The sequence below is a fragment of the Gallinula chloropus genome (genome assembly GCF_964237585.1).
Source record: "Gallinula chloropus genome assembly, contig: HAP1_SCAFFOLD_739, whole genome shotgun sequence".
In the NCBI taxonomy this organism is placed as follows: domain Eukaryota; kingdom Metazoa; phylum Chordata; class Aves; order Gruiformes; family Rallidae; genus Gallinula; species Gallinula chloropus.
This window is the reverse complement of record NW_028168777.1, coordinates 1-15,417: the sequence shown is the minus strand read 5'-3', so window position 1 is coordinate 15,417 and position 15,417 is coordinate 1. Positions and strand designations below refer to the sequence as shown.

Here is a 15,417-nt window from a genome sequence, read left to right as displayed (position 1 = left end):
GGAGGGGGCACCTGTAGAGAAGGGTCCCGCAGGACCTGGACGTGTTGGTGGGGAACATGGGGTGCCCACCCTGGTGTAGGGTGCCCACCCTGGGTCCCTCCCAGGTTTTGGGGCGCCCCCAGTTTTTGGGGTGCCCCCTGGGCATGGGGTCCCCATCCTGCCTGACATTGGGGTGTCCCCAGACAGAACAGGGGTTCCTGCAGCACCTGGACGTGTCGGTGGGGAGCATGGGGTGCCCCTCTGGGTGCCCACCCTGGGTGCCCCCTCTGGGCATGGGGTGCCCCTCAGGTCTTGGGGTCCCCCCCAGGTTTTGGGGTGCCCCCTGGGCATGGGGTGCCCATCGTGCCCTGACGTTGGGGTGTCCCCAGACAGAACAGGGGTTCCTGCAGTACCTGGACGTGTCAGTGGGAACCATGGGGTGGCCCCCCAGGTCTTGGGGTGCCCCCCAGGTCTTGGGGTGCCCCCCAGTTTTTGGGGTGCCCCCTGGGCATGGGGTGCCCATCGTGCCCTGACGTTGGGGTGTCCCCAGACGGAACAGGGGTTCCTGCAGTACCTGGACGTGTCGGTGGGCAAGGTCGTGGCCGCCATCGGCACGCGGGGCGGGCGCCTGGGCGTCATGGCGCAGAACCCCGCCAGCGCCGTCATCCACCTGGGCCACAGCAACGGTGAGGGGACCCCGGGGCTGGGGAGGGGACCCCCGCCCTGGGGAGGGGGCATAGCAATGGGGAGGGGGCTGGGGAGGGGACCCCCACCCTGGGGAGGGGGCACAGCAATGGGGAGGGGACCCCGGGGCTGGGGAGGGGACCCCCACCCTGGGGAGGGGGCATAGCAATGGGGAGGGGGCACAGCAATGGGGAGGGGACCCGGGGCTGGGGAGGGGGGCTTGGGAGGGGACCCCCACCCTGGGGAGGGGGCAGAGCAATGGGGAGGGGACCCCGGGGCTGGGGGAGGGACCCCGCCCTGGGGAGGGGGCACAGCAATGGAGAGGGGACCCCCGCCCGGGGGAGGGGACCCCCGCCCGGGGGAGGGGGCACAGCAATGGGGAGGGGACCCCGGGGGGAGGGGGCTGGGGGAGGGGGAGAGCAATGGGGAGGGGACCCCGGGGCTGGGGAGGGGGCTGGGGAGGGGGCACAGCAACGGGGAGGGGACCCCGGGCTGGGGAGGGGGCTGGGGAGGGGGCACAGCAACGGGGAGGGGACCCCGGGGCTGGGGAGGGGACCCCCACCCTGGGGAGGGGCTGGGGAGGGGACCCCGGCTCTGGGAGGGGGCACAGCAATGGGGAGGGGACCCCCACCCTGGGGAGGGGGCTGGGGAGGGGACCCCCGCCCTGGGGAGGGGGCACAGCAATGGGAGGGGACCCCCGCCCTGGGGAGGGGGCTGGGGAGGGGACCCCCAACCTGGGGAGGGGGCACAGCAATAGGGAGGGGACCCCCACCCTGGGGAGGGGGCACAGCAACGGGGAGGGGACCCCCGCCCTGGGGAGGGGGCAGAGCAATGGGGAGGGGTCCCCCACCCTGGGGAGGGGGCTGGGGAGGGGACCCCCACCCTGGGGAGGGGGCACAGCAATGGGGAGGGGACCCCGGGGCTGGGGAGGGGACCCCCGGGCTGGGGAGGGGGCACAGCAATGGGGAGGGGACCCCCGCCCTGGGGAAGGGGCTGGGGAGGGGACCCCCACCCTGGGGAGGGGGCACAGCAACGGGGAGGGGACCCCGGGGCTGGGGAGGGGACCCCCACCCTGGGGAGGGGGCACAGCAATGGGGAGGGGACCCCCGCCCTGGGGAGGGGGCTGGGGAGGGGACCCACACCCTGGGGAGGGGGCACAGCAATGGGGAGGGGACCCCCGCCCTGGGGAGGGGGCTGGGGAGGGGTGGGAAAGGGGGAGAAGGGGGGTGTGGGAAAGGGGGGGGGGAGTGTAGGCAAAGAAAGGGGGTGAAGGGGGAAAAGAACCCAAAGAAGAGGAAGAAATTGGGGGGGAATTGGGGGAAAGAGGGAAAAATGGGGGGAAAAGGGACAAAAAGGAGGGAAAACTGGGTGGAAATGGGGGGAAAAGGGGGAAATTGGGGGAAAAGGGGGGAAATTGGGGAGGGAATGGGGAGAAGGGGGGGTTGGAGGGAAATTGGGGAGACAAGGGGGGAAATGGATGGAAATAGGAAATTGGGGGGGGGGGGGAATTTGGGGAGAAATGGGGGGAAGGGGAAATTGGATGGAGAAGGGTGGGAATTGGATGGAAAAGTCCCCCAAAACCCCTTGAAATCCCCCTCAAACTCTTGAAAGCCCTCCCAAAACCCCTTGAAAGCCCCCCAAACCCCTTGAAACCCCCAAAAACTCCTTGAAAGGCTCCTGGAACCCCCCCCCCCCAAACCCCTTGAAAGCCCCTCAAACCACTTGAACCCCCCCAACCCCATGAAAGCCCCTCAAACCCCTTGAACCACTCCCCCAAACCCCTTGAAACCCCCCCAAACCCCTTGAAAGCCCCCCAACCCCCTTGAAACCTCCTCAAACCCCTTGAACCACTCCCCAAAACCCCTTGAAACCCCCCCCAAACCCCTTGAAAGCCCCCCAACCTCCTTGAAACCTCCCCAACCTCCTTGAAACCCCCTCAACCTCCTTGAAACCCCTCAAACCCCTTGAACCACTCCCCAAAACCCCTTGAAACCCCCTCAGACCCCTTGAACCACTCCCCAAAACCCCTTGAAAGCCCCTCAAACCCCTTGAACCACCCCCCAAACCCCTTGAAACACCCAACCCCCTTGAAACCCCCCCAACCCCCCTGAAACCCCCTCAAACCCCTTGAACCACTCCCCAAAACCCCTTGAAACCCCTTGAAACCCCCCCAACCCCCTTGAAAGCCCCCAACCCCCTTGAAAGCCCCCCAACCCCTTGAACTTCCCCCCAAACCCCTTGAAACCCCCCCAACCCCCTTGAAACCCCCCCAACCCCCTTGAAACCCCTCAACCCCCTTGAACCACTCCCCCAAACCCCTTGAAACCCCCCCAAACCCTTGAAAGCCCCTCCAACCCCCTTGAACCCCCCCAACCCCCTTGAAACCCCCTCAAACCCCTTGAACCACTCCCCAAAACCCCTTGAAAGCCCCTCAAACCCCTTGAACCCCCCTCAAACCCCTTGAACCCCCCCCAACCCCCTTGAAACCCCCCAACCCCCTTGAAACCCCCCCAACCCCCTTGAAACCCTTCAAACCCCTTGAAACCCCCTCAAACCCCTTGAACCACTCCCCAAAACCCCTTGAAACCCCCCAAACCCCTTGAAACCCCCTCAAAACCCCTGGAACCCTCCCCAACCCCCCCTTTTCTCATCCTCTCCCCCCAGGCACGGTGACGCTGTGGTCCCCCCGCTCCCCAGAGCCCCTCGTGCGCCTCCTGAGCCACCGCGGCGCCGTGCGGGCCGTGGCGTGGATCCCAGCGGCACGTGAGTCGCTGGGCGGCAGGGGAGCAGCCCCCCTGCCTCTCTGACAACCAGGGGGGGGGGTTCTCAGTCTCTGGGGATCTTTATCAGGGAGGTGGATGAGGGAAAAACATCCAACCCCAGCTGGGGTGACGTTGGAGCTGCCACCCAGAGAGACCTGGGCAGGCTGGAGAGCTGGGCAGGGAGACACCAGATGGGGTTCAACAGCAGCAAGGGGAGAGTCTGGCTCCTGGGAAGGGATAACTGGTGGGATCAGGACAGGCTGGGGGATGAGGAGCTCTGTGGAGAAGGGCCTGGGGGTGCTGGTGGGTGACAGGGTGGCCACGAGCCAGCGGCGTGTCCTGGGGGCTGAGACAAGGGGATCCTGGGGGGCATCAGGAGGAGTGTGGGCAGCAGGTGACAGGAGGGGATCCTCCCCCTCTGCTCTGCCCTGCTCAGGCCCCACCTGGAGTGTTGTGTCCAGTTCTGGGATCAACCAGCCAGGGATCTCCTGGAGAGAGTCCAGAGGAGGGATATGGAGATGACAAAGGGCCTGGAGCATCTTCCAAGGCTGAGTGAGCTGGGGCTGCTCAGCCTGGAGAGAAGAAGCCTGAGAGGGGATCTGATCACTGGGGATCAAGAGCTGAAGGGTGGGACCCAGAGGGATGTGTCCAGCCCCTTCTCAGTGTCTGTGGGGACAGGACAAGGGGCGATGGGCTCAAGCTGGAGCCCAGGGAGTTCCCCCCCAGTGTGGGGAAGAACTTTTCCCCAGTGAGGGGTTGAGGGAGCCCTGGGACAGGCTGCCCAGAGGGGGGTGTGGAGTCTCCATCTCCACACAGATCCCAACCCCCCGTCCCAGGGAGCTGCTTGGACAGGGGGTTGGGGGGTGAGGGTTGGCCCCGCTGACGATGATGAGGAGGATGAGGAGGCAGGGGGAGTCCTTAAATCCCCCCTTTTCCCCCCAAACCAGGTACATGGCGTCCTCAGGGCTGGACCGTAAGCTGCGGGTGACGGACCTGCGGGCGCTGCGGCCGGTGCAGGAGCTGGTGCTGCCGCTGGGCGCCGCGCACCTGGACTTCAGCCAGCGCGGGCTGCTGGCCGCCGCCGCCGGCGACCTGCTGCAGGTGACACCCCAAAACCCCTTCAAATCCCCTTTTTAACCCCCTCCCCACCCTTTTAACCCCCCCCAATCCCCGTGGCAGGTGTACAAGGGGGTGGGGAAGGAGCCCCTCCCTCAGCTCTACCTCTGCCACCGCCCGCCGCGGCCTCCCCACGGCCTCCGCTTCTGCCCCTTCGAGGACGTGCTGGGCACTGGCCACCAGCTGGGCTTCACCAGCGTCCTGGTGCCAGGTAAAAAGTCAGGGGGGACCCCCCACCTTTAAAATAAAAGGGGAAGGGGGTTTGGCCCCCTCCCCAGCCCCTCTAACCGCCGCCCCCTGGCCTGGCGTAGGCGCGGGTGAGCCCAACCTGGACGCGCTGGAGAACAACCCGTACCGCAGCCGGCGGCAGCGCCAGGAGTGGGAGGTGAAGGCGCTGCTGGAGAAGGTGATTATCGGGGGGGGGGCACCCCCAAAATCAAAGGGGAGGGGGATAATGATGAAATAAATAGGGGGGGGTGGGCTGAAGCTCTTGGATTTGGGGAGGGGGGGGGAGTAGGGTGGGGAAGTGGGGGTGAGGCCCTGAAAGTGCTGCTGAACCCCCACAAACCTCTTCCTGACCCCCCCCCCAAACCATAGACACCCCCCAAACCTGTTCCTGACCCCCCCCAAGCCATAGACACCCCCCAAACCCATTCCTGACCCCCCCAAACCATACCCACCCCCCAAACCTGTACCTGACCCCCCCCGAACTTGTTTCTGACCCCCCCCAAAAGGTTCCTGACTCCTCAAATTCTATTGACCCCCCCCAAACCTGTTCCTGACCCCCCCAAACCATACCCACCCCCCAAACCTGTTCCTGACCCCCCCCGAACCATAGACACCCCCCAAACCTGTTCCTGACCCCCCCGAACCATAGACACCCCCCAAACCTCTTCCTGACCCCCCCAAACTTGTTTCTGACCCCCCCAAAAGGTTCCTGACCCCTCAAACTCTATTGACTCCCTCAAACCTGTTCCTGACCCCCCCAAACCATACCCACCCCCTAAACCTGTTCCTGACCCCCCAAACTTGTTCCTGACCCCCCCCGAACTTGTTTCTGACCCCCCCCAAAAGGTTCCTGACTCCTCAAACTCTATTGACCCCCCAAACCTGTTCTTGACACCCCCAAACCATAGACACCCCCCAAACCAGTTCCTGACCCCCCCAAAAGGTTCCTGACCCCTCAAACTCTATTGACCCCCCAAACCTGTTCCAGACCCCCCCAAACCTGTTCCTGACTCCCCAAACTGTACCCACCCCCCAAACGTGTTCCTGACCCCCCCAGACTTGTTCCTGACCCCTCAAACTCTATTGACACCCCCAAACCCATTCCTGACACCCCCCAAACCTGTTCCTGACCCCCCCAACTTGTCTCTGACCCCTCAAACTCTATTGACCCCCCCAAACGTGTTCCTGACCCCCCCAGACTTGTTCCTGACCCCTCAAACTCTATTGACCCCCCAAACTTGTTCCCGACCCCCGAAACCTGTTCCTGACCCCCCAGACTTGTTCCTGACCCCTCAAACTCTATTGACCCCCCAAACTTGTTCCCGACCCCCGAAACCTGTTCCTGACCCCCCAACCTGTTCCTGACCCCTCAAACTCTATTGACCCCCCCAAACTTGTTCCTGACCCCCCAAACTTGTTCCTGACCCCCCAAAAGGTTCCTGACCCCTCAAACTCTATTGACACCCCCAAACCTGTTCCTGACCCCCCCAAAAGGTTCCTGACTCCTCAAACTCTATTGACCCCCCAAACCCATTCCTGACACCCCCCAAACCTGTTCCTGACCCCCCAACTGTTCCTGACCCCCTCAAACTTGTTCCTGATCTCTCAAACTCTGTTGACCCCCCCAAACGTGTTCCTGACCCCCCAACTGTTCCTGACCCCCCCAAACTTGTTCCTGATCTCTCAAACTCTGTTGACCCCCCCAAACGTGTTCCTGACCCCCCCAAACGTGTTCCTGACCCCCCCAACTGTTCCTGACCCCCCCAAACTTGTTCCTGACCCCCCCAAAAGGTTCCTGCTCCCCCCCCCTTTCCCCAACCTTTTAACCCCCCCAAACCATCCCCAAACCCCTGGGAGGGCAACAAACCCCTCAAATCCCTTCCCCTCCCCCTCAATCTGTGTATCCCACCCCCCCCCTCCCCAAAAACTCACCCCCCCTTTGTGTCCCCCCCCCAGATCCCAGCAGAGCTGATCACCCTGGACCCCACAGACCTGGGGCACGTGGACACCGCCAGCCTGCAGCAGAAGCGCCAGGAGCGCATCGAGCGCCTGGTACAGACACCCCCCCCCTTTAAATATCGGGGGGTACACCCCAAAAAACAACCCCCACACCCCTAATTATACCCCCCCCCAACCTCTTCCCCCCAACCTCCCCCCCCCAGGGCTTTGACCCCCAGGCCAAGGGCAAGTTCAGACCCCGGCGCCGCGCCAAGGGCAGCAGCGTCCTGCGGCGCAAGAGGCAGGTGGCACACGAGGAGCAGAGGGTAGGTTGAGGGGGGGTCCCCAAACCCCTTTTTCCCCCCCAAAAAAAATAATTGGGGGGCCCCCAACTCACTTTATCATCCCCCCCCCACCTTGTTTTTAGGTGGCCATCCGCGAGAGCGTGGAGAAGAGGGAGAGGGAGAGGAAGGAGAGGAAGGAGGAAGGGGGGGCCAAGAAGACTGGGGGGGCCAAGAAGATTGGGGGGGCCAAGAAGATTGGGGGGGGCAAGAAGATGGGGGAGGGCAAGAAGATTGGGGGGGCCAAGAAGATTGGGGGGGCCAAGAAGATGGGGGAGGGCAAGAAGATTGGGGGGGGCAAGAAGAAGGGGGTGCCCCCCCCGAAAGTTGGGGCACTGGAGCGCTTCAAGAAATAATTGGGGGGGGGGGGGAAATACACCCTATGGGGCTCCCAAGGGGTGTGGGGGGGTGGAGAAACACCCCCCCCACTCTTTCACCCTCTTCATGGGTGTATCTCCCCCCTCCCCACCCCCTATGGGTGTGTCACCCCCACCCTGGGGGTCCCCGATCTCCCCCCACCCCCCATGGGTGTGTCACCCCCACCCTGGGGGTCCCCCACCCACCCCTATTAAAGCCCTCCCACCCCAAAGAGGGGTCACCAGTAGCCCCAGTTCCCCTGGGTGTTTATTGTGTGGTGGTGACGGGGCTGCTGCAGCGGGGTGACATCATCGTATGACGTCACCGTGTGACGTCATCGCGCGGCAGCTCAATGTCCTGGCGGCTCCGGCCCCGCGTCCCCGCTGCGCCACGGCCGCGCTGCCACCGGCCTCTGGTCCACGTGGCCCCTCGTGCCGTCACCACCGCGCTGGCGCCGGGTGTGTCACCGCGACGCCGAGTCCCTCTTGCTGCTGTCACACCGGGGGCTGAGCCTTCACAGCGCCATGGCTGTCATCATCCTCATCATCACCATCATCATCATCATCATCATCCCCATCCCCTCTGGAGCACAGACAGCCCCTCGTGCCGCCCGATTGCACCGGCGCTGGTTGCGTCACCGCGACACCGCATCCCTCTTGCTGCTGTCACACCAGGGGCTGAGCCTTCACAGCGCCATGGCTGCCATCATCATCATCACCATCATCACCATCATCATCATCATCATCCTCACTGGCCCCATCAGCCCTGGAGCACACACAGCCCCTTGTGCTGTCCCATTGCACCAGCGCTGGTTGTGTCACCGCGACACCGCGTCCCTCTTGCCACCATCACAGTGGGGGGCTGAGCCTTCACAGCACCATGGCTGCCATCACCATCATCATCATCACCATCCCAATCACCCCTGGAGCACACACAGCCCCTCGTGCCCCCTGATTGCGCTGGCGTTGGCTGCGTCACCGCGACGCCGCGTCCCTCTTGCTGCCATCACACCGGGGGGGCTGAGCCTTCACAGCACCATGGCTGCCATCACCATCACCATCATCATCATCATCCTCATCATCATCCTCAGTGTCCCCATCACCCCTGGAGCACACACAGCCCCTTGTGCTGTCCCATTGCACCAGCACTGGTTGCGTCACCGCGACACCGCGTCCCTCTTGTCACCATCATACTGGGGGGGGGCTGAGCCTTTGAAGCACCATGGCTGCCATCACCATCATCATCACCATCATCATCATCATCATCATCATCATCATCATCATCATCATCATCATCACTGTCTCCATCACCCGTGGAGCACACACAGCCCCTTGTGCTGTCCCATTGCACCAGCGCTGGTTGCGTCACCGCGACACCGCGTCCCTCTTGCTGCCATCACACCAGGGGCTGAGCCTTCACAGCACCATCATCATCACCACCATCATCATCATCATCACCATCATCATCATCATCCCCACCATCCCATCCCCCCTGGAGCACACACAGCCCCATCCCCACCCCCCCACGCTGCCATCACCCCCACCCCCCACCATCACCTCCACAGCCACTCCCCAACAGCCAACGCCCGACACCTCAACACCCCCAGGACCCTCTGCAGCCCCCCACACCCACCCCCTTCCCCGGTCACCACCCTCCAGAGGCGCCGCAGCTCGTCGGGGCCGAAGCCGTGGGCGCTGAACAGCACCTCCCGGTAACAACACCCGTCCAGCGCCCACCGCCCCGCGCCCGCCATGCGCGCCGAGTGCCGGGCGCCAACCCGGCCCGGGCCGCGCACAACCCCACCCAGACATCCTCAGGGGTCACCCACGGCACCCGCGGGGCGGCCGCCAGCACCGCCGCCGCCGCGCCGCGCCCCAGCACGTAGGCCGTGCCGCTGCAGTAGAGCGGGAAGGCCGGCGGGCGGGTAGAGAGCGGCGGGGACGTGGTGCCGGTGCCGGGGGTCGCGGTTGGGTCTCACCCACCAATGGACCCGGCCCAAGTACAAGGTGGGCGAAGGGTGGCGGGCGGCCAGGTGGCTCGTTAGCGCCGGGAGGTTGACGAAGACGTCGTCGTCGGCCTTGAGGATGAAGGGGGCGAGGGGGCAGCGGGTGGTCGCCCAGCGCAGCAGCAGGAGGGTCTTGAGGGTGAGGTTGGCGTAGGTGTCGGCGAAGGCGCCTTGCAGGAGGTCGCCGTGGCGCAGCCACTCGGCCCGTAGGGTCTCCCGCTCCTCGGGGCTCCCCGGGACCCCCAGGACGAAGAGGGTGCGGGTGGGGAGACCCCTCGGAAGGTTGAGGGGGGAGGTGGTGAGGGGGGGTTGCTGGGGGTCCAAGGCCGGCCCCAGGTGTCGCGGACGGCCTGGCGCTGGGCCGCGTGCGCCGCGGCGCTGGGCACCAGCACCAGCAGGAACGGGGGGACGCGCCGCAGGCCGGGGGGGACAGGAGGATGCGGGGGGTGCCGGGGAAGCCTGTGCCCCCCGGGAGAACCCCGACATCCCCTGTGAGACCCCCACCCTCTGCGAGACCCCACCCTCTGCGAGACCCCCACCCCTGCGAGCTCCTCATCCTCTGTGAGACCCCCACCCCCTGGGAGCCCCCCAGCCCCTGGGAGCCCCCCACCCTTTCCAAGCCCCCCAGCCCCTGGGAGCCCCCCATCCCCTATGAACCCCCCACCCTTTCCAAGCCCCCCACCCCCTGGGAGCCCCCCACCCCCTGTTAGCCCCCCACCCTTTCCAAGCCCCCCACCTCCTGGTAGCCCCTCACCCCCTATGAAGCCCCCACCCTTTCCAAGCCCCCCACCCCCGGGAGCCCCCCCCTCTTCCAAGCCCCCCAGGGAGCCCCCCACCCCCTCCCAGCCCACATCCCCATCACCCCCCTCCCCGCCAGCCCCAGCCCAGCCCCCCGCCCCCCCTCCCAGCCCTCCCCCTGCCCCCCCCGCCCATCCCCCCTCCCCCCCCGCCCCCCCCGCCCATCCCCCCTCCCCCCCCGCCCATCCCAGCCCGGCCCCCGCCCGCTCCCCCCAAGCCGCCAGCGCGGCCGCCAGCAGCTCCTCGCCCTTCCCGCTACCCGCCAGCCCCAGCGCCAGCAGCCCCAGCGCCAGCCCCGCCGCGGCCCGGCCGGGCCTCAGCAGCAGCCGCCGCCGCCGCCGCATCCCGGCGCTGGGACCCAGCGGACACCCCCCGGGGCGGAGAGGCCGGACCGCGCATGCGCAGGGCGCAGGGGGCGTGGTGAATTCACAGGGAGGCGTGGTCAGGGAGCAAGACGCGGTCTGATTGGTCAAGGGGCGTGGCCGTGGGGGTAGGGGGCGTGGTCAGGGCGTGTAGCGCATGCGCGGTGGGTGGGGAAGGGGGCGTGGCCGGTGCGGGTCACGTGGGAGGGGGAGGAGGGGGCGGGGCTGCAGCGGCGTCCTGCGCGTGGAGAGCGGAGCAGGTTGGGGGGGTCTGGGGGGGCTTTGGGGGGCTGGGGGGGGCTTTGAGGGGGGTTGAAGGGCCTTGGGGGGGGCCGGTGTGGGTCTGGGGGGGGCTGAGGTGGGGCGGGAAGGGGTCTGGGGGGGGCTGGGGGGGGGTATAGGGGGGTCTGGGGGGGCTTTGGGGGGCTTGGGGCGTATAGGGGGGTCTGAGGGGGCTTTGGGGGGCTGGGGGGCTTTGAGGGGGGTTCAAGGGCCTGGGGGGGGCCGGTGTGGGTCTTGGGGGGCTGAGGTGGGGCGGGAAGGGGTCTGGGTGGGTCTATGGGGGGGTCCTGTGGGTCTGGGGGGGGTATAGGGAGGTCTGAGGGGGCTTTGGGGGGCTGGGGGGCCTTTGAGGGGGGTTCAAGTGCCTTGGGGGGGCCGGTGTGGGTCTGGGGGGGGCTGAGGTGGGGCGGGAAGGGGTCTGGGGGGGTCTTGGGGGCCTATGGGGGGGTCCTGTGGGTCTGGGGGGGGTATAGGGAGGTCTGGGAGGGATTTGGGGGGCTGGGAGGGGCTTTGAGGGGGGTTGAAGGGCCTGGGGGGGCTGAGGTGGGGCGAGAGGGGGTTTAGGGGGGCCTGGGGGGGGTCTATGGGGGTGTCCTGTGGGGCTGGGGGGGCCATAGGGAGGTCTGGGGGGGCTGGGGGGGCTTTGAGGGGGGTTGAAGGGTCTGGGGGGGGCTGGTGTGGGTCTGGGGGGGCTGATGTGGGGCGGGAGGGGGTTTAGGGGAGTCTGAGGGGGGAATTGGGGGGGGTCCTGTGGGCTGGGGGGGGTGACATGGGGCTGGGGGGGCCATAGGGAGGTCTGGGGGGGCTTTGGGGGGCTGGGAGGGGCTTTGAGGGGGGTTGAAGGGCCGGGGGGGGGCCGGTGTGGGTCTGGGGGGGGCTGAGGTGGGGCGGGAAGGGGTCTGGGGGGGTCTATGGGGGGGTCCTGTGGGTCTGGGGGGGGGTATAGGGGGGGTCTGAGGGGGCTTTGGGGGGCTGGGGGGGCTTTGAGGGGGGTTCAAGGGCCTGGGGGGGGGGCGGTGTGGGGCTGGGGGGGCTGGTGTGGGGCGGGAGGTGGTTTAGGGGGGTTTGGGGGGCCTATGGGGGGGTCCTGTGGGTCTGGGGGGGCTGGTGTGGGGCGGGAGGGGGTTTAGGAGGGTCTGGGGGGCCTATGGGGGGGTCCTGTGGGTCTGGGGGGGCTGGTGTGGGGTGGGAGGGGGTTTAGGAGGGTCTGGGGGGCCTATGGGGGGGTCCTTTGAGTTCGGGGGGGGGCCTGAGGTGGGGCTTTGGGGGGCTGGGGGGGGCTTTGAGGGGGGTTGAAGGGCCTGGGGGGGCTGGTGTGGGGCGGGAGGGGGTTTAGGGGGGTCTGGGGGGCCTATGGGGGGGTCCTGTGGGGCTGGGGGGGGGCATAGGCGTGTCTGGGGGGGGCTTGGGGGGCTCTGAAGGGTCTGGGGTGGGATGGATTTTAGGGGGGGCCTCATGAGTGTCTGGGGGGGCCCTATAGGGGTTTGGGGGGGGGGGTCTGTCTTTGGGGGGGGGGGAAGTCCTTATGAGGGTCTGGGGGGGTTCTCTGGGGGTCTGTGGCGGGGGGCAGGGGGGGCTTTTGGGGGGTCTGGGGGGGTTGTAGATTTTAGGGGGGGCTTATGAGGGTCTGGGGGGGCCCTATGGGGGTTTGGGGGAGCCTCTCTTTGTGGGGGGGGGCTGGGAGTCCTCATGAGGGTCTGGGGGAGCTCTGAAGGGTCGGGGGGGGTGTAGATTTTTGGGGGGGGCCTCATGAGAGTCTGGGGGGGTCTTTCTTTGGGGGGGGCTCTATGGAGAGTTCTGGGGGGGGGGATTGGGGGGGTCTGAAGGGTCTGGGGGCTGGTGGATTTTAAGGGGGGGTTCATGAGGGTCTGGGGGGGCCCTATAGGGGTTTGGGGGGGGGGTCTCTCTTTTGGGGGGGCTCTGTGGAGAGTTGGGGGGGGTCTGGAGGGGTTCTATGGGGGTCTGGGGTGGGGTGGATTTCAGGGGGGCCTCATGAGGGTCTGGGGGGGCCCTATAGGGGTTTGGGGGGGGGTCTGTCTTTGGTGGTGGTGGGGGGGGGAAGTCCTTATGAGGGTCTGGGGGGGTTCTCTGGGGGTCTCTTTTGGGGGGTAGGGGGGATTTTGGGGGGTCTGGGGGGCTGTAGATTTTGGGGGGGGGGCTATGGGGGTTTGGGGGGGGGTCTTTCTTTGGGGGGGCTCTATAGGAAGTTGGGGGGGGTTGTGGGGGTCTGTGTTGGGGGGTTGGGGGGCTCGGGAGGGTCTGGGGTGGGGTGGATTTTAGGGGGGTCTCATGAGGGTCTGGGGGGGCCCTATGAGGGTTTGGGGGGGGTCTCTATTTGGGGGGGGGGGTCTCTTGACCCCCCCTTACCCCCCCCCCAGCCCCCCCCATGGCCGAACAGATCCAGAAGAAGCTCCAGGGGGAACTGGAGAAATACCAACAGCTCCAGAAAGGTACCTGAGCAATAAGGGGGGGATCCCCCACCCCAAAACCCCCCCCTGCACCCCAAAACCCCCCATGGGGCTCAAATGACCCCCCCTGACCCCCCCCCCCTCAAGACCTGTCCAGGTCGGTGTCGGCGCGACAGAAGCTGGAGGCTCAGCTGACAGAGAACAACATCGTGAAGGAGGTGGGGGCACCCCCAAAACCCCCCTAAAACCCCCCTAAAACCCCTCAGGACCCCTCCCCAAATTATTCTAGCCCCCCCCCCCCCCAGGAACTGGAGCTGCTGGACTCCACCAACACCATCTTCAAGCTGATGGGGCCGGTGCTGGTGAAGCAGGAGATGGACGAAGCCAAAGCCACGGTGGCCAAACGCCTGGATTACATCACTGGGGAGATGTAAGGATGGGGACAGGGGGGTAAAAAGGGGGTGGGGGTGGTTTTTTTGGGGGGTTTAGGGGTTTATTTGTGTGTTTTTACCCCCCAAAATCCTGGGCAGCAAGAGGTACGAGCAGCAGATGCAGGAGCTGGAGCGGCGCTCGGAGCAGCAGCGGGAGACGCTGGGGCGGCTGCAGCAGGAGCTCCAGAGGGCCCAGGGGAAAGCCTGAGGGATTTTTGGGGGGGGGGGCACCCTTAAATACACCCCCCCCTACCTCAACACCCTATTTCCCCCCTTTTTCCCCAAAAAAAAGCCCCACATGGCTTTAAATCTCTTCCCCCCCCTCCCCGCTCGAGTGTCTTTATTGCTGTAGTGTCACAACCCCACTGCTTGCAACCCCCCCCCCCTAATTAATTTGGGGAGGGGGTGTCGCCCCTAAAATAGGGCACGGGTAATCTTCCAGCCTGTGGCTTTGATTTTGGGGAGGGGGGAGTTAAATTCCACCCCCCGGGGTTGAGATTGGGGGGGGCAAAGTGTAGCCCCCCCCCCGCCGGTGCCGTGTGGGCGCAGGGTGAAGTCCAGGCTGGTGGTGGTCATGGCGTAGAAGACGTTGGCAGAGGGGGGCAGGAGGAGTTCTAGGGGGGGGTCAGAAGGGGTTAAAGAGGGGTCAGAGGGGTTTTTTGGGTTGGGGGGGCACCCCTAAATATCTCCCCCCCCAAAAAACCCACCTCTGTTGTCGGGAGCAGCTGGAGCAGCTGGAAGTGGGGGGCAGAGCTTGGGTCCTGCCCGTGTTTCTCCAGCACTTTGGCCACCACAGCTGGGGTCTTCTCCTGGCTGGTGATCTTTTAGGGGGGGGGGTAGGGGGTCAACACCCCCCTAACCCCCCCCCTCAAAGGGGTTTTGGGGTGATATTTAAGGTGGGGGCACCCCTACACCCCTCCCCAAACCCACCCTTGTGGGTTACTTTGGGGTGACGACTTCAAACCCATCCCCTCTCTCCTTGAATTCTTGGGGGGGGGGTGCCCCTAAACTCCCCCCCCCCGGGTTTGGGGGGGGGTACAACCCCCCTATGTTATTTTAGGGGGGTACAACCCCCTAAAAGTAATTTGGGGGGTGTTGGGGGGGCTGCTCACCAGGATGCTTTTGTAGAGGCTGCCGTTGTCCAGGTCCATCCGCGCCCGGATGATGCGGCAGTCGGAGGTTGGGGGGGGGGCTGCCCCCCCTGCCCCCCCCCAGATTTTGGGGGGAAGGTTGAACCACAGGAAGCTGAACGTCGGTGACCCCGGGGGGGGGATAATGCCCCCCCCGAGGGGGGGGAGGTGATATTTGGGGGGGTTGAGGAGGGGGAGGGGGATGTTTCGTGTAGAGCGGAGACTGACGGCCACTTCTGGGGGGTGGGGGGGGAATAGGGGGGTGGTGAGGGGGGGGCACCCTAAATATACCCCCCCACACCCCCAGGGTTTTGATTTGGGGGGGGTCTCACCTGCTCCAGGCGTGAGGCTGGTCTGGGGGTGCCGGGAGGGGGGGTGATGAGGACGCTGGGGGGGAGGGCTGGTCCCAGGACACCAAGGGGGTCCCCACCGAGCTCAGGACACTGTTGGGGTGGGGGGGGGGGGCACAGGGGTGAGAATGGGTGTGGGGGGGGGCAGGGTGATGGATACACCCCCCCCCAACTCATTGAGACCCCCCCCAGACTCACTCTGTGCAGTGTGTGATGACCAGGGCGGGTTTGGGGGGGGCGTGGGGC

At 66.1% G+C, this 15,417-nt stretch overlaps 4 protein-coding genes across 4 annotated transcripts; 2 read left to right on the top strand and 2 right to left on the bottom strand.

Annotated features, from left to right (window-relative positions):
- Nucleotides 1–529: 529 nt before the first annotated feature.
- WDR46 (WD repeat domain 46) lies at nt 530–7,404 on the top strand (the record flags this gene model as incomplete). The annotated part of the gene is given in 9 exon segments (XM_084280644.1): nt 530–665; nt 3,328–3,405; nt 3,408–3,426; nt 4,373–4,526; nt 4,605–4,752; nt 4,853–4,947; nt 6,726–6,821; nt 6,932–7,033; nt 7,135–7,404. Coding segments are annotated over 9 exon segments (1,098 nt in total), but the record flags the coding sequence as incomplete, so codon positions are not given.
- Nucleotides 7,405–8,274: 870 nt separating this feature from the next.
- Nucleotides 8,275–9,966, bottom strand: B3GALT4 (beta-1,3-galactosyltransferase 4; the record flags this gene model as incomplete). Its single annotated transcript, XM_084280643.1, is given in 6 exon segments — nt 8,275–8,327; nt 9,038–9,172; nt 9,175–9,325; nt 9,327–9,676; nt 9,679–9,869; nt 9,950–9,966. Coding segments are annotated over 6 exon segments (897 nt in total).
- Nucleotides 9,967–10,773: 807 nt separating this feature from the next.
- PFDN6 (prefoldin subunit 6) lies at nt 10,774–14,016 on the top strand. Its single transcript, XM_084280645.1, has 5 exons — nt 10,774–10,830; nt 13,231–13,302; nt 13,408–13,478; nt 13,566–13,690; nt 13,791–14,016. The coding sequence occupies exons 2-5, from the start codon at nt 13,239–13,241 to the stop codon at nt 13,897–13,899; spliced, it is 369 nt and encodes a 122-aa protein (XP_084136771.1). The 5' UTR covers nt 10,774–10,830; nt 13,231–13,238; the 3' UTR covers nt 13,900–14,016.
- Nucleotides 14,017–14,050: 34 nt separating this feature from the next.
- On the bottom strand, nt 14,051–15,398 carry LOC311204185 (ral guanine nucleotide dissociation stimulator-like 2; the record flags this gene model as incomplete). Its single annotated transcript, XM_084280646.1, is given in 7 exon segments — nt 14,051–14,305; nt 14,399–14,407; nt 14,410–14,512; nt 14,804–15,057; nt 15,154–15,175; nt 15,210–15,264; nt 15,370–15,398. Coding segments are annotated over 7 exon segments (672 nt in total), but the record flags the coding sequence as incomplete, so codon positions are not given.
- Nucleotides 15,399–15,417: the final 19 nt, after the last annotated feature.